Source organism: Stigmatopora argus, chromosome 7 (genome assembly GCF_051989625.1).
Source record: "Stigmatopora argus isolate UIUO_Sarg chromosome 7, RoL_Sarg_1.0, whole genome shotgun sequence".
In the NCBI taxonomy this organism is placed as follows: domain Eukaryota; kingdom Metazoa; phylum Chordata; class Actinopteri; order Syngnathiformes; family Syngnathidae; genus Stigmatopora; species Stigmatopora argus.
The window spans coordinates 5,322,692-5,350,127 of NC_135393.1; the positions used below are offsets into that span (position 1 = coordinate 5,322,692).

A 27,436-nucleotide genomic window follows, 5' to 3' on the forward strand; every position below is an offset into this window, starting at 1 on the left:
ATGTCAAGGACGCGAGTGCCAGACACCGACATAACTGAATTCAATGAAGCGCTTTTGCACTCATTCCACACTAGATAACATCTAACACCATACACACTGAAAGGAACAACTGACACATAGAGCTATGGACTGTTTGTAGATTTTCCATTCCATTCACCTCAATACTTCTCCATCATAAAAATGGGTTCATTTTTCAAACTCCACACAGGTGGACCGACCTGGATTTGAAGCCAGCTCCCAACTGTGAGGCCGACCCGCTAACCACTCATTTGTGTTGATATACCTTGCATTAGACCTATATGCATATACATATATATGTGTATGTGTATATATTTATATATATATATATATATATATATATATATATATATATATATATATATATATATAAATATAATATATATACACCCACATATATATACACATATATATATATATATATATATATATACACATAAATATATACACATAAATATATACACAAATATATGCACACATAAATATATACACATACACATATATATGTACGTATATGCATATATGTCTAATGCGAGGTATATCAACACAAATAATTGCTGAGCTTTGTCGGTGGCCTGTAAAAAAGGTAAATACATAGTGGAAGGTTAACTCCTTCAAAAGCAGATCTTGCAGGAAAAAAAGTTTGAACAGCCCTGGTGTAGTGGGTCACTATGGTTGTCCGTCTCTTTGCGTGCCTCACGGCTGAGTAGCGACCAATCTAGAGTGTAGTCTGCCTTTCAGACCCTTGCCAGGGTGCCCAGTATGGATGATGAATTAATATATGATTTCTTTTGACTAAGAGGGTCGAGGTGACTGGGTGACCAAGTGGTTAGTGCGTCAGCCTCACAGTTTTGAGATCGAGGGTTCAATCCTAAGTTACCTTCGTGTATGGAGTTTGGGTGGGTTTCCAAAAATCACATCTCAAAAATATGCAGGGTAGGCTGGTTGAACACTCTAATTTGCCCCGAGAAATGAACAACCCCTCTCAGTTAGTGTATTGGAAGATGAGCCTTCACAGCCATCCTCACAGTGAATTTGATTGGATGTCTTTTGTTGTCAGAGGCTAAGTTAAAAAAAGAAGTACTCAATTTGCAACTTAACCTGGGTGTTTTTTAACCAGCCAGGATTCGCACCCGCGAGCTTTAGACCGCGAGGCTGAGGTGATACAACAGATTGTACAATCTGCCAGAGGATATTGAATTATGGGATAAAAGCATGAGAGGGGAGGCCCCGTTTTGACTCTGCAACTGAATTGCCTGCTCCTAAATCCTCCACTTAATCCCCCACTTGTGACTCACGCAAAGAGCGTTTGTTGTTAGTAGTAGTAGTAGTAGTGGGCCGTGTCTCTTTAAATGCGGGTTACGTAGAGCCTTCATGAATGAAACCATGTGATCCAAACATCACTTGACGTCTCTCGTCTGAGCCCAGACTGAAAGAAGCGAGAAAGGAGTGGATACAGCCAAGCACACAAGGCGTCAAGAGAAGGAAGGGGGCCAAACCATTGCTCCTTCCTTCCCGCTCCACTACCGACCGCTTCAGCACCACCATCCACCGGTCGGCGCAGGTGGGCGAACGGACAGCGCCTTTCCAGATTCTTCTGGTGAGTCAGCAGTGCAAAAAAAATGCCAACTTAAAATAAAAAAAGAAAGTGCTGAATAAAAGTGGCGTTGTTTGGCTGAGTGGGCACGGCGTCGAGAAAAAAAAAGAAAAGAAAAAAAAACAAGAAGTGCTGAATCATCACCACCCGACCGACCGGCTGCTTGTTCGCTCGTCGGGTCCGAGCGGTGATTCCACAATTCGGACAAAGGGGGAGCACGACGTGCACGGTTGGCAACCTTGGGAAAGAAGAAGCCATGTGTTGGAATGAGAGGAGCGAGGGGGTGGGTTGGGGGGTTGTTACGTTGACAGCAAAGGTCGCTCGGCGGAAGTGTCGCCCGTCTGCTCGCCATTAAACGTGTCGGTAGGGAAATGTGCTAAGTAACAAGTCGGAAGACGGAGAGGACAACTCGCTTCGCCTCGCCGACTGTCCCCGGCGGAGGTGCTGAAAAGCGGCTGCATGGCCAGCGCTCGTCCGCAGGTACACGCTCAGCTGTTCGTGATTGTTTTGTTTGTTATTGTTTGACTTGTTACACTACCCCCCGCTCAGCTTCACACTTTGAGTGACGTTTGTAGTGCGGGGGGGACAACAACAACAACATTAGGGTGCCTGTCAGCGGCTAGCTTGAGCGAGAGCCGCACACACACTGCCTTTATGTGCGCGCGCGTGTGTGTGTGTTGTTTTGACGTTTGCTTTGTGCCCTCCGACGGGCCTAATTCCACCCGGGGGGATGTTTGGGCGAAATGGTGTCGAGACATATCGTTTCGTTGCGGACACACGTCCAATCCACGTTGTTTGGGAAGGGTAGCGGGGTGGCACGGGGGGCCATGGTAACACGGCACCGGCGCCCAGCGGACAAAGGTCTAAAGCGAGGCAAAAGCCCTCGCTTCCATTGGGGGGTATTCGCGGCGGGGATGGCGCTGACGTTTATTTTCAAGTTAGATTGACCCACGACTTGACTCAGTGTGAGACAATGTTTTATGGAAGAAAGAAATGTGGAAAAATCGCTTCTCATCATCTTCACGTGATGGGAGTGCAAGAGCATCAAATTGTTATATCTGTCTCTATATGCCTCGCTGGTATATATAGACAGATGACTACACTTTACATGATTAGAATTAGACAGCTGACACTTGCAAAGCAATTAACAAGGACTGGCATTGACGGCGCCAGACGTCCAATCTATTTTGACTGGGAGAGGTTGCCACAGTCATGTTGACAGTGGCAACCTCTCCCAGTCAAAATGGATTGGACGTCTAGCGCCGTCACTGGGAGTCAATGAGTTGAAATGGCTATGTTATGACGGGGACAGATGTCCAATCCGTTGCCAGTTAAAATGTATTGGATGTTTAGCACCGCCAATGAGAGCCGATGAGTTAATGTAGATTTTAATTACTACCACAACGCATCCTATGTGAATACTCGCTCATTTGTTCATTCGTTTTCTGAACCGCTTTATCCCCATTAGCGGGGGTGCTGGAGCCTATCCCAGCTGACTCTGGGCCAGAGGCAGGGGACACCCTGAATTGGTGGCCAGCCAATCTCAGGGCACAAGGAGACAAACACTCACACTCATACCTAGGGGCAATTTAGAGTGTCCAATCAGCCTACCATGCATGTTTTTGGAATGTGGGAGGAAAACAGAGTACCCGGAGAAAACCCACGCAGGCCCGGGAGAACATGCAAACTCCACACAGGTGGACCGACCTGGGGGGTGCATTAGAATTTTTCCCAGCTAACTTTGGCCAGGAGGTGGGGACATCCTAAATTGGTTGCTACCCAATCGTAGAGCTTGAACGTTTATGTACAGCAATAATTTTGGAATTAATACTGATGAAAGCTTTATTTTGTAAACACTTTTTATTTACTGTTATTTGCCTTGCATTTCAATCTAGATTTTTTTAGTACACATTTTTTTTCATTAGGCCTTTGCAGTGTTGTGCATGTTACTGCCTTACAATCATATGGACATCTAAGCTTTTTTTAAGTATATACTTCATATCAAAGAGAATTCAGAACTAATCAATTCACTGAAATTGATGGGAAATTTATTGAGGCATATTTACACTGAGCATTCCAATGAGAAAAAGACATTCCTGCCTATAGATTTACTTATTAAGATGACCTCACTGAGACAAGATTGCATGTAAAGCTTTACCTGACATACTGTTTTGTACTGTATATAGAAGTTCACGTCACTAGTCCAGTGTTTCCCAACCACTGTGCAGTAAATTGCAAGAAGCCCTACAATGTAATATTCAGAGAGGAAAAAGTCATATGAATATAACGAGATTAAAATTGAACTATTACAAGGTTAAAATCTAAATATGATGAACGTTAAATTATGAATTATACTATTACAAGATTCAAATTGTGAAAGTCATTTTGTTGTTTATTTTTCTCTAACATGAACCAGAAGTTGTTTGTTTTCTACGGCATTAACTTTTGGCGACGTAAAGTCTATGTGAGCACAACATTTTTTTTGCGTAATACTATTAGGAGATTTAAGTAATATTTGGAGAAAAGTCATAAAATTATGCAATTGTTCAGGGTTCGCGGACATCAACTTTTGGTGACATTTGGTCAGTGTGAAAAATTAGATTTTGGAATCATTTTGGAGGTTGATGTGATTCCTGCTAATAAAACTCCCCTGAGATTTTTTCAATGCAAAAAGTGTGCCGCAGCTTAAAAAAGATTGGGAAACACTGCACTAGTCTCCTGTGCCCTTACTAGGTTGACAGACGGCAGGCGTAGCTGTCATAGGCCACAGCACCTCATAACCTTGAACTTGATATGTGGTCTGGAAATTGGTCTTCATTACTAGCCAAGCCAGTCTAAAAATCTCAATTAATTCCCAAACAACTAAAAATGTAAAGCCCTTGCCTCTTCTGTGTTGCAACTGAGTGGCTCCTCCTCATTGACTTATTATTACATTATCTGCTGACTGGTTGCAACCTGTGCGCATTGCAACTCAAGAGTAATAGGGAAGCTCTGTGGACCCAAGAAAACCGAAACTTCACCCCCTAATGATTCCAAATCAGCAGCTTTAGTTAGAGTCAGCACTCTGCAGAGTGTATCAAAAGTATGTAGTAAGCAAGTTGGCAAGTACTGTAATAGAGGGTCATAATGATGAAATAGTTGTATCAGTATTGGATAGACTGCCCCCCCTCTCTCTCACTCTCTCTCTATACCCCCCCCCCCCCCCCCCCCCCCCCACACACACACACAACTACAAACGCAACCTAGAGGCTAAGCTTTTTATACTTGGTATCAGTATTTAATCAGTGCTTGAAGTGCATTTCTCTGTCAAGTACTTTCCCCATCCTTCCCTGGTGTTCACAGTAATTGAACGCTGACCAATGCTTATGTGTGCAACTTTGCTGATGGTGGCGGAGCGGCGGCAAAGGCGCGTGGAGCAAGGGGGATGAAGGAAGAATGAGAGATGGGATTTTCGGAGAGATTGAGAACAAGGACCTTTTTGTCTTCAAGGCATTCCCCTGAAAATGCTGAGGCAAAGAAATGCTCCCTCGCTTGACAGATGGCGTTTTCACTTGTTACTTACCGCAGCGAGTTTCTTTGACTTGTCCTGTGTGTGTGTCTCGGGGTGTGTGTGCAAGAGGAAGTACAGTGTAAACACGAAACACACTTAGATGCTAAGATCTAGCTGTGTATGTGTGAAGCGCTAGTCGTTTAGGGGAGGGGGCAAGAGGCACTAGTGGCCCCCTAACTACTATACAGTAATTATAAAGTAAAGTAACTGCAAGTTAGATTGTAGCCAACTATACAGTAATTATAAAGTAAAGTAACTGCAAGTTAGATTGTAACCAATCTAGGGATGAAACAGAAGTAACTTAGAAATGAATACAACTCTTAAGACCAAGATATGTACTTAGTGACACTGGGCCTTTCACAAAAACATTTTTTAGGGGCCGCCTCCTGGTGTAGAGGGTCACTCGCCTGACTTCGGTGTGGGCAGGCGTGGGCTCAATTCCCGCTGGTGGCGGTGTGATTGTAAGCGCGGAGGTAGTTAGTCTCTCTGTGTGCCCTACGGTTGACCGGTGACTGGTCTAGGGTGTAGTCTGCCTTTCGCCTGAAGTCAGCTGGGTTAGGCTCCGGCAACCCCCGGTACACGGTCGATTGGCCTTCGGTCTTTTGGTCGCCGGTCTTTTGGTCGCCCGGAAGGTTATTGATAATTACCATTTAAATCATTGCTCAAATTCCCTAAATACAAACTGCGAATTACTATTTAGTCATACTTAATGCCCTAGTAATTATTAGGCTAAAGAAAAGCTCCAAATTTCCCGGACTTTTATTGTTTTTTGTTGGAGAACTTGTTAAGACCCTGACTGACGTAGCTTCTTAAAGGGACACCGCATGTACATACAAACTCTTATACACTCACACGTCGGCTCAGTGAAACTTTTCATGGCCATTGTTGGCTTTTATTGATGCATAGACCGTGTTGTTTTACCTTGTTTTGTCGCCGGTCTTTTGGTCGTCGGTCTTTTGGTCGCCGGTCTTTTGGTCGCCCGTTGTCGCGGTCGGGGCGACCAAAAGACCACGACCAAAAGACCGGCAACCAAAAGACGGCGACCAAAAGACCGGCGACCAAAAGACCGGCGACCAATCGACCGCACACGGGAAGATGAATGAATTAGTGTGTTAGATTCTGTTCATTATGTGAGTTGTATTTTTTTATGCTGCTGTAGAAGACGATATTCCAGAAAACTCCTTTAAGGGAAATGAAAGTGAAAAAAAGGATAATAAAAGACAGAAACAGGGGGAGTAACTGTAGGGAAAGCAGTTGGACAGATCAATAGTTGAGTGTTTTTCAGCCTTCAACGGTAATGATGAAATATCTTGTAAGTAGATCTGGTGCCCGCCTATCCATGCACCATTTTTTGTAATATCCTTGTGCTTGCTTTGTTTGTTAAATCTGCACATTTGCCCTCTTGAAAAGACAGAAAACAATATGATAAATGCAAACTCACCATGAATTCAAAGAGATTTAGAAACGAAGAGCGAGGAGCTTGTTATTGTCAACCACCTTGTTTATTGATCTGAACACTCCATACTGAATTGACAGCGGTGAGTTCAAGCAGCAATTTTACAAAGCAGCTCATATTTATCAGTAGTCACACTACAATCTGTGATCTTGTCATGCCCCTCTTACATTTAAGGTACCTTTTAATGGCTTCAGTGTTCATTTAGAGCTATTTCGGGGAAGACGTGCTAAAAATCAAATAACTGTCATTGCTTTTAATGCCACTTCTAAGTAGTATTAGGAATGGCGTGTTATTTGAGATGCAAGGTGCTGGCCACAGAAGCATCAGTACGCGTGGTTTTTCTACCAGTTGCATCATCTTGCGCATTTCAGCCTGCAGTGTGACGATACCCGATTTGTTGCTGGTATTCATGAACTCTTCTCATTTGGAAACATGCACATATTTTTCCAAGATCAGAGAGCAATAAAAACATAAGCGTGTGCAACAAATGAAGCGTCTCATTTCCATTTGACCTTTACCAACACTTCCTGGATAATATGTTGAAATCAGCTGTAAACTTCAAACAACGCATATTCGTCATTTGCAAGTTTATTGTTTACAATGATGTTTTTACACCTGCACTTGTTTTTTTTTCCCATGTGGTTGTAACTTATGAATCACTGTTAAACAAAGTTTTGACTTGTTTTCTTAACATTTTTATGCTCACAAGCCGTAAAATATAATAGATTACTGTAAACCAAATCTAAACTATTAATAAAATCTTGAATGCAAGGCATATTTTTGTATTTTTTGTTTGTTTTGAAAGTGCTATTTTGATTTTGTTGCCTACTTCTTTGTTTATCCTTTACGCGTTAAGTCCTCAATAATAAAGAAGATTATTTTGCGAGTAAAAATGTTAAAATAGTAATTAAATTAGCTAGAACATAAGTATAGATTGGAGAAAAAATACATTACATGTGGAGCCCAGTATGTTAAAATGTCTGGGGAAAAAAATACTAAACATTGTCATTTTGTTAGTCAACAAGTCAGAAAATGCAACTGGAAATGCAGAAAATATTCAAATGAGCAAAATTGTTACATTATACAAATTTTATCTTGCTTATCCTCTATAATCCTCATTATTTAATTAAAAATACTGCAAGATATACTCGAATGGTTAGGTTTGTGTTCTTTTGGAGTTTTATGTTGATTTAGTCTTGTCGTTGTGATTGTCCATTGCTTTCACCTGTTGTTGCCTCCCCTAAGTGTCTCAGCATATCTGCTGCCTCATGTATCACCCACCTGTTCTCCACGTCTCGTTAACCCATGTCTGTGTATTTAAGTCCCCTTCATTTGTTCATTTCTTCTTGTGTCCTTGTAATGTCACGTGAGAGTTACGTTATTTACTCGCATTTAAGACGCCCGCATGTATAAACCGCACCATTAAAATTGTCTTAAAATCGTTGAATGTTACAATTTCTCGCGTATAAGCCGTCCCCTGATTCACAATTTTCACCTCCATATTCATGGTTTTAATCGGAGTACAATTGTGTTTCTTTGAAGGGAAATTCTTCAGAAAAATCATCACACATCAATCATTTCTGAGATACTGTATGAATCAAAAGCACATTGTTAGGGTCAATATCATAAGGAATTAATTCATCTAGTAATGGTTGCTTTCTTACTGCAAAACAGAAAATAACCAAGAAATAGTAAATGTTACTTTGCCGACATTTTACTTGTGAAAAAGAATATAGCAAGTCTTGTGTGCATATAAGCCGTACCCTTGATCCTTTTTTTGTTACAAATACGGCTTATATGCCAGAAAATACGGTAAGTGTGTCCAAGCCCTGCCCTAGTATGTTTGATTTTCCAACTTTTGGTTCACCTCGGTATTTTTGGATACCCTGCTTTTGTATGCACTTTGTTGTCGGTCTTTAAATTAAACTTTCTGAGTTTCCATCACCTTGCCAAGCCTCCGTTTCCCTGCAATTGGGTCCGTCCCTGTTTACACACCTGTTCGCCGCATTACGTGACACGCATCCAGTGATTGAAATGACCTAAGTATGTACAGTGTTTCATATAATCACAATAGCGTTAAGTGCCATAACTTGATGGAATGATGGTTGTGTATGGGTGTGTATTCAGTCGAATGCCTGTCACCAATTAGCTGGGATAGTCGCTTAGTCTATCTGCGACCCTAATGTGGGCAAGCACTGTGGAAAAGGGCTTAGTTTTCATTCATAATGAGCAAGCAAAATACATGCAAAGCAGTTCTCTCGTAGCCATTGACTGTGGGCTAGAAGAGTGGTCTGGTGGTTACCACAAACCTCTAGACTTAAGAGGAAAGCCACCGACTTTAAAGTGAATGCTCATGTGTACGCCTTCTAAGGGAAGTATGTCTTCTATTTTAGAACTGTGTTACACTAGTCAGCCAAGAGTAGAGAGTGACAGATGCACTTGACATCTTTACTAGGAGCTTTGTAATACATACAGTAGTCCACAGGTGTCAAAGTGGCGGCCCGGGGGCCAAATCTGGCCTGCTGCATGATTTTGTGCGGCCCAAGAAAGTAAATCATGAATGCCAACTTTCTGTTTTATTATCAAATTCAAATGAAGATTATAGATGTATATTATATTTCCTGATTTTCCCCTTTTTAAATCAATAATGGCAATGTTTTATCTTTTTTTAATTTTTGTTTTAGTTCAAAAAGCTTTTTGTAAAATCTAAAAATAAATGTTTAGAAATATTTTCTGTTTTCCTCTTTAATATTGAACATAATTGAAAAATATTTTATTTCCTTTTAAAAATGAAAAACAATGATTAAAAGACTTTTTCCCTTACTAAGAAAATAAAGCTCCAATAAACATTGTTTTAGATCAGGGGTCGGGAACCTTTTTGACGAAGAGAGCCACAAACAATTCATATTTTCAAATGTTATTCCTTGTGAGCCATACTACGAATTTAAAAGTCAAAATACATACATGTAAACGAGTGCCTTTTCAATTTTTTTTTGTAATTTCCCCACTTTTAAAGTGGAAAAAACTGAATATTTTTAAAAAGATTCTTATGCTGTTGCCAATCAATGAGAGGGTGCATTCCAGAAGAGTCTACTGCAAAAAAATGAAGATTAAAGCAAAAAAAATGAAGATTAAAGCAGTTCTAAATGTAATATCTCAGTTCTGTCAACAGCGATTTCCATATTTTAGCTGACAGGTTAGCAAAGAGCCAGATGCACCCATCAAAAGAGCCACATGTGGCTCCCGAGCCATAGGTTCCCTACCCCTGTTTTAGATCTATAAAATATAAAAAAGGGAATATTTAGGGCCTTTGATCTATTTCTTTTAATCTGATTTTAAAAAAAATCTAAATATCATATCTAAAATGGTCCGGCCCACATGAAATCGAATTGACGTTAATGCGGCCCGCGAACCAACTCGAGTTTGACACCCTTTCAGTACTGTAATAAACGAATGTCATAATTCCACATACTGTACAAATGCGTCCAAAGATGACACTATGAATACGATTTGAATCGACAATTATATTGCCACAGGCGTGCAATTTCCACGCAGTGAGGACTGACCTGGGGTTGAACCCTTGACCCCAGAACTTTGAGGCCGACACGTTAACCACTCGCCCACCGGGCCGCCCGGTGATAATTCTCCTTTGCCAAATGTCCTGGGTGTTTATTGCTGTCATTGGCACAAGAACATAATTTTTAACTGCCAACCCTCCCTCTTCAAATAGATTAGATGCCTCTCACCTTCTATGGCAGCCAATGAGTTAGTCCTTGTAACCCTCAGATTTTAAACGCCAAATGAGAACCAGTTTGACCTAGGATGTTTTTCTCTTATAAAAAAAAAATGCAGCGCATGGCTAAACTGTCTGACGATGCAATTTTTTTGCTTGTGTTGGAAAAATACTCATCACGCACCAGCTTACTACCTGGAATGGGAAAAACGTGTTGACGCCAGGACTTTTCCCTCACTTTTAATAACTCACTTTGCACAAATACTGGCTCATGGACACTCAAACATCATACACATGCTGATCAGCTTATTTAAAAGCTCAGGAAAATGAATATGCTTCTACACATTTACATTCCATTGCATTATATATACATATGCATACTAAGATCTAATCTAATTTCATTTTTTGTACATGGGCATTTGTCCAGCTTTTTCAAATTTGGTTGGAGGGTGGAGATTGTCGAGATGAAGAGCAACAACAAATCTATTAAAATATCATATAACACGAAAGTGCAAAGGATTTTGAATCGCTAAATAAAGCAGGGGTGTCAGACTCGGGTTGGTTTGCGGGCCACTTTAACGTCAACTTGATTTCACGTGGGCTGGACCATTTTAGATATAATATTTAGATTTTTTTTAAATAAATGTATTAAAAGAACTGGATTAAAAGCCTTAAATATTCAGTTTTTTATAGATCTAAAACAATGTTTATTTTAGCTTTTTTATATATTTTTAGACTTTACAAAATGATTTTTGAACTAAAAACAGAAAAAAATGATTAAAAAATTACAATTATTTATTTGAAAGGGAGAAAATCAGGAAATGTAATATACATCTATACTCTTCATTTTAATTTGATCCTAAAACAGAAAGTCGGCACTCATGATTTACTTTCCTGGGCCACACAAAATGATGCGGCGGGCCAGATTTGGCCCCGGGCCGCCACTTTGACACATGTGGCTTAGAATACCAATGTACTCACAAACTACAATGGGCAACCACATTCCTGTTCTAAAACCATTCAGGTTAAATCATTAAAGACCACATTGCCTGTGCACTGTGATCGTTTGGAAACGAGTCCCAGGTTTACCCTGCTTTTTTGTCCTAAGTCATCTTGGATGAGATCTTTACACAGGAGGTTCTAAAGAGGACAAGGAAAGTAGAAAACGGATGGCGGGAGCTTATGTTGAATTTACGTAATCCCTCGAACATACTATTCAACTAATTAACTTAGCAGCTAATTAAATAATGAACTAAGGTCACTCACACACACTAAGCAGTGCGTACTATGCCATGCTACCATTGATACTTAAGAACATAAATTCATTCATTCATTTTCTGTAGCGCTTATTCTCACAAGGGTCGCAGGGGGTGCTAGAGCTTATCCCTGCTGACAGCGGGCATCAGGCGGGGGACACCCTGAATTGGTGACCAGCCAATCGCAGGGCACAAGGAGACGGACAACCATTCACGTTCACACTCATACCTAGGGGCAATATAGAGTGTCCAATCAGCCTACCATGCATTTTTTTGGAATGTGGGAGGAAACTGGAGTACCCAGAGGAAAACCCATGCAGGCCCGGGGAGAACATGCAAACTCCACACAGGTGGACCGACCTGGACTTGAACCCAGGACCCCAGAGCTGTGAGGCCGACACGCTAACCACTCGCTCCACCGGGCCGGGCCGCCTGGCAGTAATAGTAAATTGTCTTTTTGGGGGGCTTTAAACTGAGCCAAAATGGTGACATTTTTCCTCTGATCTTGAGACAGTGCAAGTTAATTTTTCATCCACTCACACTGTTTTGGATATTCTACTGTTAAATGCTTTTTTTGTTGCTGACAAACCTCTGCTCCACATTTCAGCCCGGTGGTTGGCGATAATGCATAATGAGCATTTTTGCCATACAGTGTTAACTTCAAAAGAACCCTGTGTGCCAGAGGAGACAAATTCTGATAATGAGTCCAACTCATTTTGTGAGAAAAGAGTCACAGTGTAAAGTCAGAAAATTCTGTTTTGGGGACTTCAAAGTTCACATAGCTGATATGTTAGTAAGTCAAATTCATTTTTTAAGATTCTTCATCTATTTTCTTAGTATGTATCATTAATACAATGAAAACAATATGTGAATATTTGCACTTGCCTAAGCCTAACCCCCAGTTTGCGCTCCTATTATTTTTTTTATGTCAATGGCTGCTGAGCTTTGAACAAAAAAAGTTAATGTGGAGCCGTGCTCAATACCTAATGTTTTGTGTCTGAATCCTAATAATTGTTCATAATTATACATAATTGTCTTGGTATTTTATCATTTGCTTTTTGTTGTTATCATGAAGGCTTAGGTCTAGAAACAAGTCACGTAAAACTTAAAAATTTCATGTCACAAAATGCGAAGATCCGAAGTTTGATAGTTTTGTTTTAAAGTGATAATACATAAAATGGATGTTTATCGAAATGAGCTTGGTATTTGACTGCTGTCTTAGTCCAAAGTGTGCCTTGCTTATATTAGGTAATTCAGTATACATAGACAAATCAGGTGTGACTCTGATGAGATTCTATACACCCATCATCTGTCTTCCACTTTGGCTGGAGTTTGGTTTCAGGCCAACCTTTATCTCTGGCATATTTATACCAGGAAAGTCCATTGTTCACTTACCCTGATCTGGAATTTTTTGGTGTGGTTAATTTTCACACTGCAATTTTTGCAAGCGAACCAGGATTTGACAACAAACCTATGCATGTGCAAACATTGTTCAATCTTTGGCCAAAATGGCCTGGCTGGCATAAAATACAGCACTCATATTGATATGGTTCATCCAGCTACATAAGCGTTTGCGTGACATTTGGTGAATACTAGAGTATTGATGCAACGTCCGTTTTATGTTGGCATCCGCACAAATATCTAGAACAGTGTTTCACAGCCTTTTTTGAGATGCGGCACACTTTTTGCATTGAAAAAATCTCAAGGGACACCGCCATTGGATTTTTTTTTCAATTTAAAACTATGACGCCTATATTAATAAGTCATTGTCATCAAAGTTTTATCAGCCAGAATCACAAAAACCTCCAAAATACAATTTTTCAGACTGACCTAATGCGTGACCGGACGTTTCGTCGAAAGACGTTTGGTCCCTGGATGTTTGGTCCCCGGACGTTTGGTCGACCGGACGTTTGGTAGAACGGACGTTTGGTAGAACGGGTTCGCATGCAATTGATAGATTTTAACATTGGGTGAATAAGGATTTAATGACTATTATTTAACATTGCGTGAATAGGGTTAGGGTTAAACAAATGAAACTCTCGTGACTCAAACCTCGGGACTCGCGAACCCGACCAAACGTCCGTTCTACCAAACGTCCGTTCTACCAAACGTCCGTTCTACCAAACGTCCGTTCTACCAAACGTCCGGTCGACCAAACATCCGGGGACCAAATGTCCAGGGACCAAACGTCTTTCGACGAAACGTCCGAGTACCGACCTAATGTCACCAAAAGTTGCGGACCCTGAACAACTTCCGGTCCAAGTGATGCAAAAATAAGTAATTTAATGTTTTTAATTGCATAATTTTATGACTTTTCTCCAAATATTACATAAGTATCTTAATATTACGCAAAAAAAATTTGTGCTCACACAGACTTTACGTCGCCAAATGTTGATGCCGTAGAAACCAAACAACTGTTTCACAATAGTATAATCTATAATTTGATGTTCATCCTATTTTGATTTTAACTTTATAATACTTCAATTTTAATCTCGTTATATTCATATTTATTTTTCTCTCTGAATATTAAATCGTATGACTTCTTGCAATTTCCTGCGGTACACCTGACCATCGCTCACGGCACAGTGGTTGGGAAACACTGATCTAGAAGACATTCCTCAAAGCTCATTGTTGAACTCCAACTTAGCCAATATAGTGCAGACCATCATGCCAAGGCCTATGGAAACCTGTTACGTCCAAATAGGTGTGGGTTTTCATTCGAACCATGGTGCGGTCTCTTTCACACATATTGTGAACTGCACCACAGCTTGCTTCCAAACAAACCGAGACAATGGCTGTTTGGTCCGCAGCTGAGTTCCCTGATTTGTAGTCTACTCAGCCCAAAAGGTGTGCAAAAACATGCTGATGCTTTTACCAATTACTTCACACTTGGTTGCAAACTGCTCCAGTTTTTAGGATGTGGCTCAATGTCGCCAACAAAACCACATCTCCAAAACGCGGAAACATAACAATGAAGGCAACAAACTGGACAATGTCTTTGCTACACCTCACAATTATGTCATTTACATATACAGCTTCCTCATTGGTCAGGATGAAAACCATACAGCACTCTCTGAGTCTGTGATTTGACTCCCCTCATCAGCTTAATGGAATATCTCAGCATTGGGGTACACCAATATATTTTGGGTTATCCGTGACCATAGGAACTGTCTAGATTAGATTAGATTAGAATTTTATTTCATCCCGTATTTGGGAAATTTATTGGTTGCAGTAGCAAGACAGACACAAGACACACAAGACATTGTAGACCTAGGTAAAAAACTGGAGCCACACACAGGAAGTCCACAAGGTGGGGACTTTCTGCAGACTGAGACTGAGGTTACCACACAGTCCCCTCATTTTAACTCCCAGAGCTCTGGTTGGCCGCCTCATCAATGGAGGCGCAGAACATGGTCAAAGTTCTTTAAGAGATGGCAGCCCATCTCCTACAGAGAAAAAATAAGGTGCAATAATTGTTTAGGTAGGTTTCTGAACCCTGTGTGACTCTGCAAGTGGCATAATGCCGCAGACAGCTTAGCTCCTAGGTTCAAATCCAAAACAACAACTACTCAACTAAAATAAGGTGATGCCGCAACGAAAAGCCTATGGATAAGTGCCATGGAAAATGGATCAGTGGGCGATTTTAATTTCAATTTTGATTGACATTAGTTTGTGTTTCGTCATCACCCAACCAAAGTTTAAGGCAATTTCTTGAAACATTCTCTATTCTGTCTCAATTTGTTGTTTAACCTCCTTTGAGCTGGCGTCCATGTGTTGACATCACATTTTTGCTTGTCAAAGACTACAATGTTAAATTTTGGACTACAAGGGTTTGGCGTCCACTTATGATGAGGACATAATTTTTCTCAGAAACTACATCATGTAAGAAGATCATTCTTTGTTTTTACACTCATCAGGTCCCAATTAGCCTAAATATCAATGGGAAAATAAAAATGCTAGAGTTTGGGTCTTAGGAGGTTAAATGTTTTTAATATTGCAGATGTTTTGGCCCAATATGTTAACCTGGTCTGAAGATTCTCTGTCCATTCTGTCTCTCTCATTTCATGCTCTCCATGTTACTCTCTCACAGGTTGCTATTATTTTTTTTTATCAGATTCCTAAATCTCAATTAGAGAACAGAGCCCAGTGTTAATTATTCACCAATGCTCAAAGCTCACGTAGATCAAGGAGGCCAAAATTGTGGCAAGGTGAGCTGTAGAAGTTTTAAATCTCACTTTTGTCATAAAGTGTTTCACATTACATACTGTTCTCATATTTAAACTATTGCTAGACGTGACCGGATGTTTGGTTGACCGGACGTTTGGTCGACCGGACGTTTGGTCGACCGGACGTTTGGTCGACCGGACTTTTGGTCGACCCGACGTTTGGTAGAATGGACGTTTGGTAGAACAGACATTTGGTAGAATGGACGTTTGGTCGCCAGGTTCGCTCGCTGTTGAATTATGACAGAGTTTACTGTTGATATTTTGATATGCGATATTTAGATATTAAACTCTCTCTCTCTCTCATTATTATAATTTTGAGAGCTGGTTTCAACAGTAAGAACCCGGCGACCAAACGTCCGTTCTACCAAACGTCCGTTCTACCAAACGTCCGTTCTACCAAACGTCCGTTCTACCAAACGTCCGTTCGACTAAACGTCTGGTCGACCAAACGTCTGGTCGACCAAACGTCTGGTCGACCAAACGTCTTTCGACGAAACGTCCGAGTACCATTGCTAGATTGCTCACTAAATATGGTCTGGCAACTGCATCGCTCTAAAAACGTATACTACTCTCAAGCTTTTTCACTCACTGTGTTGACTATTTTGATCTTCTTTATATCCACGTGCTCAAGCCCTCGGCTTTTGTAGTACCTAATCTGGCTATTTATCGTAGTCTGTACTTGTGTTTGTGTGAAGAGTAGCATAACACCAGCTGGAAGTCGCTTTCTAAGAAATTCCTCTGTGTTGTTGGCCGGCCGGGCAAGAGGTTTTTCTCAAAGAAGATTAATTAGGGTGTACTCTGAAGAAGATAGGCACGCATGTTGTCTTCAGTCTGTCTGCACAGCATGTGGAGTGTTAAGTCTAGCCAACCTGATTATCAATGACTGTTTGACCTGGTCCAGGACTTTTTCCTTCTCCGTGTATATGTGCGTGTCAAATGGTCAGCAGTCGTTTTGCTGCGCTGGATCGCCTTCAAAACTTTCCTAATTGGAGGTTTTAGCCGTGGTCGTTGCTGAGCTCAGTTCTTTTCTCCCCGACCCCAATCCCCCACCGCTGCCCCCACCCCCTCTGGTGTTCACGCTATCCTCTCTCCACCCACCTCCGTGCCCAACAGCTAAGCTCTTACAAATGTGTCGAGGATGCATTTTCACCCAAACACCCTTCCACCCCCTTTGCCTCTCCCTTGCCATCCCATCCCTCAATCCCCACCTATACCCCCCCGCCCCAAGTTCTTCTCTGTCTCCCTTGTCATTTGCACCCCTCCCCTTCCTCCCAGCCTGTCCTACCTCCACACTCAGCATTTTCCTCAGCTGTGGGTGTGATGTCTCCGCTGTAGTGCTAATCAGCTCTGGAGACGTCAGCATTCTTTCTGTACCCCTTCGCAACGTCCACCAGCATCGCCTCCTCTTGGCTCTGCATAGTGTTATCTGTCCCTGTGTTTTACGCATCCCCACAGCCTGTCATCTGTTTGTGTGTGCCGTCTTTCAGTGGTAACCATAAGCGCCTCCGCTCTTGAGTCGTCAGCGTTCTTTCTGTGGCTACATAAAAATACAGCCTAGCGCAGCAGGAAAAAAAAAAGCTGTCTCTTGTAGCAAGAGTGGCCGTGGCATTGACCACAGCACTGCAACCATCCCATTTACAATCTAGGAAGGACGATGAATGGTGGATTGGGAATGCCTTTGCTCAGCAGATGATCCCTAACCTAGTAATTGACTTACACATGACCTGTGATGTCTAAAAGCCTGTGTGCAACTTTGTTTATTACACTTTTGTGTGGTAGCGTCCCGTTTTCCCCCCCCATAAAAAGAGCTCTTATTTTTATGCATGTAATACCAACACGGTATCTCCCATAGTACAGATTAACTTGTAGTATTTTAAAGTACATGATTAAATTGTAATGGACGAGTGGTTAGCGCATCTGCCTTACAGTTCTACGATTGAGGGTGCAACAGACCTTCCTGTGTGGAGTTTGCATTTCTTCCCTGGGCTTGTGTGGGTTTTCTCTGGGTACTCAGGTTTCCTTTCACATTCCAAAAACAGGCATGGTAGGCAAAGTGGCGGCACGGGGGCCAAATCTGGCCCGCCACATCATTTTGTGTGGCCCGGGAAAGAAAATCATGAGTGCCGACTTTCTGTTTTAGGATCAAATTAAAATGAAGAGTATAGATGTATATTAAATTTCCTGATTTCCCCCCTTTTAAATCAATAATTGTAATTTTTTCATCAATTTTTTTCTGTGTTTTTAGTTCAAAAATCATTTTGTAAAATCTAAAAAGATCTAAAAAAAAAGCTAAAATAAACATTGTTTTAGATCTATAAAAAAACTAAATACTCAGGGATTTTAATCCAGTTCTTTTAATCCATCTATTAAAAAAAAATCTAAATATCATATCTAAAATGGTCCGGCCCACGTGAAATCAAGTTGACGTTAATGCGGCCCGCGAACTAACCCGAGTTTGACACCCTTGCTCTAAGTTGTCCCTAGGTATGAGTGTGTGCGTGAATAGTTGTCTATCAACTTGTGCCATGTGATTGGCTGGCCAATAATTCAAGTTCTCGCCCGCCTGATGCCCATAGTTCACTGGGTTTGGCCCTAGAAACTCCCGTGACCCTTGTGAGTATAAGCGGTACAGCAAATGAGTGAATGAATAGTGCTGAGTAATGCATCTTTACTCTCTACTTGAACCGTACTATTTGTTACTTAAGTTTTGGTAATATGTTAACCTTTCAAAGATTGTTGAAAAACACAAAAATCACATGCTAATTGATATTAAAGTAATATGTGTTTGTTATTTGCATTTTTCAACACCCGATGTGGTAGTGGTTCATTTTTCTGAAATCGGGGCATGCAGCGTGGGATTGAAATCGAGATGGTGTGATTTTGACTGCAAATTTTTGTCTGTCTCTATGTTGACTGCCGAACAGTCTAGTTTGTTGTTTGCCTTTCGATGATGACAAGCGGTATTGTAAATTAATGGATGAATATTAGCATTTTTAGCCTGAATGTTAAATCTCTTAGTCTAGACTTAATTTGGAAAAGTAACGTACTGTATATCAGCACCTATGTAAACATGAAAACAGTCACATACTGTAGTTCTATTGGTCTGAGCACATTTACTCTCGGATATGCTTTAGACTGCTTACCCTTATATGAACTTAGCAAAAATCCAAACAAAATTTGTATAGTAAGATGCCACATATGCAAAATATGTATTACATAGATTTTATAGTCCATGTATTTCAGAGTATGCTGATCGTTCCTGGACTACAACGAAGTAACATCATGGCGGTGAAAAGCTCGCCTACTCATGAGAAATTACAGTATCTTAGTTTAGTTCTAGGTGTACTGCAACCCTTTAAGTGGCTATAATTATCTTTTAATATGAAATCTGATCAGTATCAGCCTAGTGTCCAGGACATGCCATCTAAAATGGTATTTTGTAATAGCATGACACAGTTTGGAAAATATGTACTAGTATGCACGTTGCCATAAATAACGCAGGCGTCATAGGGAAAGTGACAAATGATTAAAAAAAAACTTGCAATGATAAAAGGAGAAAAAGCAGATCAAGAGAAAGACAAAATGGTACTGCGTCTGTAAAATTAGGAAAGTAGTGACTTTGTCCAAATTCCTCCAGGCAATGAAAAAAAAAAACTGCACAATGTAATTAAATAATTAATTAAAATAAAAGTTTCACGACAAGACTGAGACACTGCATGCAGAAATTCTGACACGCCAGACTTTCTGCTTCATGGTCATGTGGCATACGAGATGCCAGATCGGTAGTCAGGGAATTTTTCACACTACACGAGGCGATAGGTACCTCCAACGGACGCTACAGTTAGCGTTTCTCCAGGATGTGTCTGTTGGGCCAAAATTTATAGTCTGACCCAGAGCTGCCAACCTCCGTCGACCCCATTTCAGGAGTACCCTTGTCCCATTTCCGGAGCATTTCCGCAGTGAACACGATTCACGCAAAATCCATATAAAACGTTAAAAAAATAAGAGTTGTATAATTTAAATCAAACTGGTATAATAATGTCTTTATATTAATTCAAATATTGTGGTTTTGCAAACTATTGAAAAAGTACAGCATAATGAAAATAAGGATAAAAAAGTGAACAAAGTGTAATTTGTTGATTTTTCATTGGCAAATTCAAATTTCCACAACATTAACGAGTTTTTCAGCTAGACCCTTACCAACACTTGCATGTTGTGAGATTTGCAAATGTCGGTCCTTTTGGAGACGGCGTCAACATGGGCTATTTTGTTGAAGAAGAAGCAATACAGTTCTGCGAGTGTCTGGACTTCTTAAAAGTTTCATCCAAATTGTGATCCATTTTGTGCTTCCGAGGAAGCATATTGATAAGTGCTGTGTACTCCTACTTGAACTTCCTTTAGAACAGGGGTGTCAGACTCGGGTTGGTTCGCGGGCCGCTTTAACGTCAACTTGATTTCACGTGGGCCGGACCATTTTAGATATAATATTTAGATTTCTTTTTAAATAAATGGTTTAAAAGAACTGGATTAAAAGCCCTGAATATTCAGTTTTTTTTATAGATCTAAAACAATGTTTATTTTAGCTTTTTTTAAATATATTTTTAGATTTTACAAAATGAGTTTTGAACTAAAAACACAGAAAAAATGATTAAAAAATTACAATTATTGATTTAAAAGAGGGAAAATCAGGAAATTTAATATACATCTATACTCTTCATTTTAATTTGATCCTAAAACAGAAAGTCGGCACTCATGATTTACTTTCCCGGGCCACACAAAATGATGCGGCGGGCCAGATTTGGCCCCCAGGCCGCCACTTTGATACGTGCTTTAGAACAACCCCGGAAATAATAGTTTATTTTTTTTCAAAACAAAAGACTGGTGGTTTAGTCAGCCTTAATAATACTTCCCTTAGGAAAAAAAATGTTAAAAAATGAAAATGTTAAAGAAATAGAGGCTACCTGTTACGATCGCGCCGAGACGTCGTGGCGTGATCGGAGGGATTTGGACCCAGTAGCGGGGAAGCAGGAGGAGGCGAGACGAACTGAGCTCATGACAGTAACTTTAATTACTCAAAAGCTTTACAAAATAACAAGGACTTGTACATCCCAAAACGAAACAAAACCAGAGCAGGGAGAACTGTACCTTGCGGCGATGTATGGAGTGTCACACAGGACGATCCGACAATGACTAACCACTTCCGTGGTGCTTAAATACACACATCAGGAAGTAATCAAGGATCACTTGCAGCTGCTCTAACCTAACGGCAAGCCAGGGGGGACAAATGGGCCGCTCCTGACACTACCTATGCAATCGATTCTGAATTAATTGGAACGCCAAAGTCGCACAAGACGAATCATTCGTCAGAACTTGTAACTCGGATCATTCACAATGCACTTGAGTTACCGAATTCTTCCTGTTTGCAGTGCAGTTGAATCAAGATGGCAGATGCCGTAGCCATGGTGTGAATTTTGAGGCATTTTAATTGGAAATTTGGTACATTTCCGAATTGGCTACTTCAAAAAAATATTTTAGTGAACATTTTTGGGGATTTCCAGAGTTTCGGAAGGTTGTCCGGAGTCCCGGAATTTTCATTGCATTTCCGGAGAAACTCCTGAAATTCCGGAGTAGGTGGCAGCCCTCCTGACCTGACTGTAAGAAACCGATGTCAAGAAGAAAAATCTATCTACATCTTTAGGGTTTACCAAACGAGGCTTGTGTTGAGCATTAAAATTGGATTATTTGCATTTACATATTAGCTGTGGAATGGTGGCCGATGAATGTGTTGGCATGCTTTCTTGTTGCACTGTATGTAGATGGTGTTGTGCGGGCTGGGGGGTTGGGCACAGGGGAAATAAACCCGTGCCTGGCAGTAAAAACGCCTCCTTTTTGCATCTCTGTTTTCACTTCCCCCACCATCTCTCCACCCTTACCCCCAAAGGCACCCTTAGTCTTCATGTCTTTGATCCATCTATTGTGTGATGATGGTGCATCCCAGCATACGCATGCAAAATCGAGAATATATATGTACTAATAATTTTGCAAACAGTAATATTTTATTTTAATTATCACAGAGAGTTAAAGACTGATAGCCCTATCATAGTGTGTAGTTAACTGAAGATTCTTTTACATTGACAAAAAAGGAAACCAAAGTGTAAGACTCAGTAAATGACCATGTTTTTTTTAAATTGTTGTTGGTTGGCGCATTGAAAAATGATGGTTAAAACATACAGAATGATGGGTCGATAGTGATGCAGATTCGCTGGGTTAAATGAATGCTGGAAATATAATGTATGTGCTTGTCATATACATTTTCTTTAATCTACTGCTATTTTTAACTGTTGGATCTGCAACAGAAGCACACTGTGGAGGTGGTTTACTAATTGTGGGTATGTTTCCGCTTCCCTCAACCTGCATCCCTGTTTTTCAAGCCCCATATTTTTATCATAGTGATGGGGTGAATTTTTTTTTGACGCATGTGTCATATCTATTGTTTATACAAATTGCAAAATGAGAAAAAGGGACAGAATTGAGACACAATTTTGCACGGCAGGGCAGGAGAGCGTAGAGAGATGGAGAGAGTGAAGCCATGAATTTGCTGAGTCATCTTGACTGGTCTCATGATCGCTTAGGTCAGAGCAGCAACAAGAGACACGCTTTAATAAACACACACACACACGCAAAGGTCTGAGAGATGAGAGACAGACGAGCACACGCCCGGACACAAAGCATCCCTTGTGTGCACGCTTAGGACTGATGTCATCTTTTGCACTTGTTTTTGTTTTGTTTTGTCTTGGTCTTTATTTCTACCATTGTTAGACATTTGTATTCCTGTCAGCTATAACTCTGCATGCATGTGTAATAACAATAAACAGTTGGTTTTACCTTGGAGTCCTTCCCACAATTTCTATCACTTCCTCTTCTTACTGTTCACTATTTTTTGCGATTGGCCTAAAGCCAACCAATAACATTTCAAGTCGACAAAAGCAGTGGGCACTATCGCTGTGAATATCAAGAAACAGGAAGTCAGGGAAATTCTGAGAAATACTATATTGCGTGTCACTTTCACTCATACAATGTGAAATTGATGTGCTAAGTTTAACCTGTTCACACCACAGTCTACTAAAGGGACAATTGGAGTTGGATTCTGTTCGTATAGATCTACAGACAAGGAAATATTTGTTATTTTATGAACATTGGTAAAGATATTTTGTGTCAAAGTAGGACTTAAATATAAGTCTATAAATATATTAATTCTTTTCTTCTTCTTCCATTTTTATAGGTCTGTTCAGAAGGACAAGGCTCGTGTGGCATGACGACGACAAACAAAGGAAATAAAGCCTTAAAGGTGAGGGACAACATTTACACAACTGGGTGTTCGGGCAACTTGATAATTGCTGCGTTAGCTACTTAAATAGTGTGACATCACAGTTACAGCCACAGGGCAGAATCTAATTTGAGTATAATGTGCTCACAATATCGGTGAACAAGAACCGTTTTAACTACTTTTTTAAATTTCTGTAATGAGGAAGAAACTAGACCATTCTCAGTTCACCTATCAAACAACATCCTTGATGAACTCTTCTACTGGCACATTCGCAAAGAAGTACTAAAAAGTTGTATAAGTTTGGGTTGGATATTTGGGGGCAGTCTACAAAACAATTATAATTTGAAAGGACATACATCACACCGTGTATAAATGGCCTTCATGTATTTTTATTTGAATTCATGTATTTCTATTTCAAAGTCGCCATAAGAAAAAATGAGAGAATAATGGTAAAACACAAAAAAATTATACCACTTACAAGCACAGATATTTTATGACGTCAGTTGTACCTGCACATATAAACAATGATAAGACTCCAATGTTGGTGCCAATGATAATGTGTATTACTAATGTTTCAAGAAACAGCAACCAATTGTGGATACTCGCATGTAATTGGCTGAAATAGTACTGGCTTTGAGAAAATGTCTGCCCGCACTGAGTATGGCCACTTCCTAGAAATTCAGACTTTTATTCATATTTTTTTCTATAATATATTACAAAACTGTAAAATGAGTATTTTTCGCCTATTAAATAAGATTCTCTACTGTCAGATGTGCATGTGTCTTTTAGATCCGTGTTTCCCAACCAGTGTGCCGTGGGAAAGTCATACCATGTAATATTAAGAGAGAAAAAATAATCTGAATATAACGAAATAAAAATTGAACTATGACAAGGTTAAAATCAAAATATGATGAACGCTAAATTCTAGATTATACTATTACAAGATTCAAATTGTGAAAGTCATTTTGTTGCTTATTTTTCTCTAACATCAACCGGAATTTGTTTAGTTTCTATTTTTGGCGACCTAAAGTGTCTGTGAGCACATTTTTTTGCGTAATATTAGGAGATTTTAGTCATATTTGGAGATTAGTCATAAAATGATGCGATTAAAAACATGACATTACTTATTTTTGCATCACTCGAACCGGAAGTTGTTCAGGGTCAGTGTGAAAAATTAGATTTTGGATTCATTTTGGAGGTTTATGTGATTCCTGCTGATAAAAAATTGATGACAACGACTATTGTTAATATAGGCGACATAGTTTTTCAGATGGTGGTGTCCCTTGAGTTTTTTTCAATGCAAAAAGTGTGTCGCAGCTCAAAAAAGGTTGGAAAACATCGCGTTAGATTGACACTGTACAAATGGAACCAAAGCTCAATAAAAACAGTCGCATTTTCCATATTTAAAAACTTGAAGACATTTAAATTACAATTGATAATAGACCTCCAATCTATTTTGACTTAGATCACTGTCCGGCTTCTACCAGTTAAAATGCATTTTTTTTAAATCATTCATTGTGAGGTCTTTATCAAGAAATATAAAATCCCTGATAAAACTACCCCAAATTTTATGTTACCCAGCGTGGTCAAAAAAGAGGAACCAAGATGTAGCTTGGCTTTGTTGCAAACTGTACTTGATCGTATTCCTTCTTTCTTTTATAGGTGAAGCGAGAGCCAGGGGAGAATGGCACCAGCTTGACGGACGACGAGCTGGTGACCATGTCGGTGCGGGAGCTTAACCAGCATCTCCGAGGGCTCACCAAGGAGGAGATCCTGCAACTCAAGCAGCGGCGCCGCACCCTGAAGAATCGGGGTTACGCCGCTAGCTGTCGGGTGAAGAGAGTTACCCAGAAGGAAGAGCTGGAGAAGCAGAAAGCCCAGCTGCAGCACGAGGTGGACAAACTGGCCAATGAGAACGCTTCCATGCGGTTGGAGCTGGATGCGCTCAGGTCCAAGTACGAGGCCTTACAGACCTTTGCCAGGACTGTGGCCAGGAGCCCCACCGTGGGGGTGGGAGTGCGGCCTGGAGGGGGAGGAGGAGGGGCGGCGTCATCCGTCATCGGGCCACTCGTACCCGGGAAGGCGGCAACGGCGACGAGTGTCATCACGATAGTCAAGTCCAAAACAGATGCGCGCTCTTGAGGTAGGTTTATTTTGACAAAAGGTGTATCGGGATGGAATTCAACTGCGTCAAAGAATTTCTCCTTCACCTGCACTCGAGACCACCCCTGGCAGTGACTTGGCGCCGGTCTCAAGTGTAGTGAAGGATTGGACGCGAGCAGAGTACCTGGTTTTCAAAGTATCAGACAGTTTCTAGTTGATCATTGGAATGAACTGTTGTCGTGAGTACCCAATGTTCTCAAACCGATGGTAGAAGGACATTTCACTCTTGGAATTAAGGGACAAAAGAACCGGCTAGATCATCACACGTGACTTGATCATTTCATTGGCTGCTGATGAATCCCATCTTTCTGCAACCTTTTCATACTGGTACTATAGAATATATCTATATAAAAAATGCAATTGTGTTACCTGTATTTTTACTGTTTTTGTACCGTGTTGTCATTCACATGAGGTTCAAAATGTATTCTCTGTGTGTGAATTGTTATATATCAGGAATTCTGTGAAATTCGTGATGGTTTTGCTATTGTTATGTTTAGTTAGTCGTCTGATTTGTGTCATTCACATTTGCCCTTCCCATTTTTCACAATTCCACTTCATCTCTCTGGTAATGCGAAGAGCCAACGATTAAGGGAGAAACAACATATAATTTCCACCAAAAAAAATACAATAAAATCTTCACATTTTTCTTGTAAAACTCTCCATTTGTAGTGTGTATGTTTAGAAAATTTGGAAGGGCAAGTGCCGTGCTGATTTGAATAAGTCAGGAAGTGTTGATTATAATAATAATTGGACTGTGCCTGTGAGACGTCAATGACAATATTTAACTGGGCATTGTTTGATGAGCTTTGTAGTATCCATTAATAACAATTACAATAGTAACACAAATTTACGTGTCTTACACTTAAAACGTGTGTTGTATTGACAAAATAATTTTAACTACTCGCCCAATTTGATAGATTCTTTAGGAAAATCACAACATAAAGCTTACTGAACAGTAGTTTAACCAGCAATTAACAAATGTTTTCTTTTTCTTTTTTTACTTTCATTCACTTAATTAAGGAGGCATTGACACAATCTTTACAATGAAAATAATCTTCCTTAGTATTGTCTTTTTTTTTCTTAAAGCAAAAAACAAATACATTGTCCGTGTACGGTTGTGTGTCAAATTTTCTATCGACATAAAAGAAAAAACAATTACCTAGCTTTGCATTGTTTGTATTAACCTGTCAAAAAACAAGGTAAAATCAGTTTGATATACAGTCTCTCTCTATTTTGCAATTGTACCAAAAGTGGCTTAATTACTGAATAGCTTTGTTCTTTCTCTAGTGACTAGCCATGTGTACGTAGCTGTGAACAAGCGCGTGGTGTGCTGACTATGTGATGGAGTAACAGTATCTTTCATTGTATTTGATGGCTACAACTTTGATCGTTGTTTGATTTCAGGGTGAATGATGACACAGTAGGTAACCACTCTTGTTCCCTCATTATAACGTGTGCCCCAGGACGATCTCCACATGTTGGATGATCAGCCCATAATCTTCATTTATGTTTTTTCATGAAGCTCTTCTTTTTTTTTCTTCCTTCATTTCTGATCATAACCTTTGTTGTGGTCCTTGTTAGGGCACACAGAGTGACTAATTTCATTTTGTGAGGGTCACATACTCAGACGTGAAGCATTTTTATTGTAGGTTTGTCGGTGTTGATGTAAAAGTGACAAAATTTGTTTAAATAAGTCCTGCTATTTAATGGTTTATCAGAGAGTGACTCAGTATTTGGAAATTTAAAAGCACTTGGGAAGGAAAACCTCATTTTAATACATGTCATCTACAGGGATAAAAATGATGCTGGATTCTGACTTGTGTTTTCTGAACCATCATGAACCACTTTTGAAGTTTTGAAACAGAGTGATAAAATATAGAGCGTTCTGTTTTAAAAGATCAATTTTTTTACCTGTGATCTGAAAATTGTGCAAAAAATGACATGAAAATTCAAATATGATTCGTGAATCATGTCTACTCTAATGGAAGGTTTCTGTTGTGCTGAAACGAGCTATTTGTTGAATTCCTTTTTTAATGTAAATTTGGTATGATGTATTTGATTTTTTTTTTTTTTTTAAGAAAACATTTTTGCTCAAATCTCAATGTCAAAA

General features: G+C 40.1%; 1 protein-coding gene across 3 annotated transcripts; it reads left to right on the plus strand.

Annotated features, from left to right (window-relative positions):
* Positions 1–1,375: 1,375 nt before the first annotated feature.
* Positions 1,376–27,398, plus strand: mafgb (v-maf avian musculoaponeurotic fibrosarcoma oncogene homolog Gb). Of its 3 annotated transcripts, none has more exons than XM_077606213.1 (3): positions 1,376–1,618; positions 23,119–23,184; positions 24,826–27,398. In XM_077606213.1, the coding sequence occupies exons 2-3, from the start codon at positions 23,149–23,151 to the stop codon at positions 25,303–25,305; spliced, it is 516 nt and encodes a 171-aa protein (XP_077462339.1). In that variant the 5' UTR covers positions 1,376–1,618; positions 23,119–23,148; the 3' UTR covers positions 25,306–27,398. The 3 variants fall into 3 exon arrangements, with proteins under 3 accessions (XP_077462339.1, XP_077462338.1, XP_077462340.1); XM_077606212.1 differs by lacking the exon at positions 1,376–1,618 and adding an exon at positions 1,931–2,095; XM_077606214.1 differs by lacking the exon at positions 1,376–1,618 and adding an exon at positions 22,650–23,035.
* Positions 27,399–27,436: the final 38 nt, after the last annotated feature.

Excerpts from the sequence above, each read along its gene's own strand:
- mafgb (XM_077606212.1), top strand. The coding sequence starts at position 2,075 with ATGGCCAGCGCTCGTCCGCAG. Across the intron at positions 2,096-23,118 it reads TGGCCAGCGCTCGTCCGCAG|GTCTGTTCAGAAGGACAAGG; the intron begins GTACACGCTCAG and ends CCATTTTTATAG. Across the intron at positions 23,185-24,825 it reads AAGGAAATAAAGCCTTAAAG|GTGAAGCGAGAGCCAGGGGA; the intron begins GTGAGGGACAAC and ends TTTCTTTTATAG.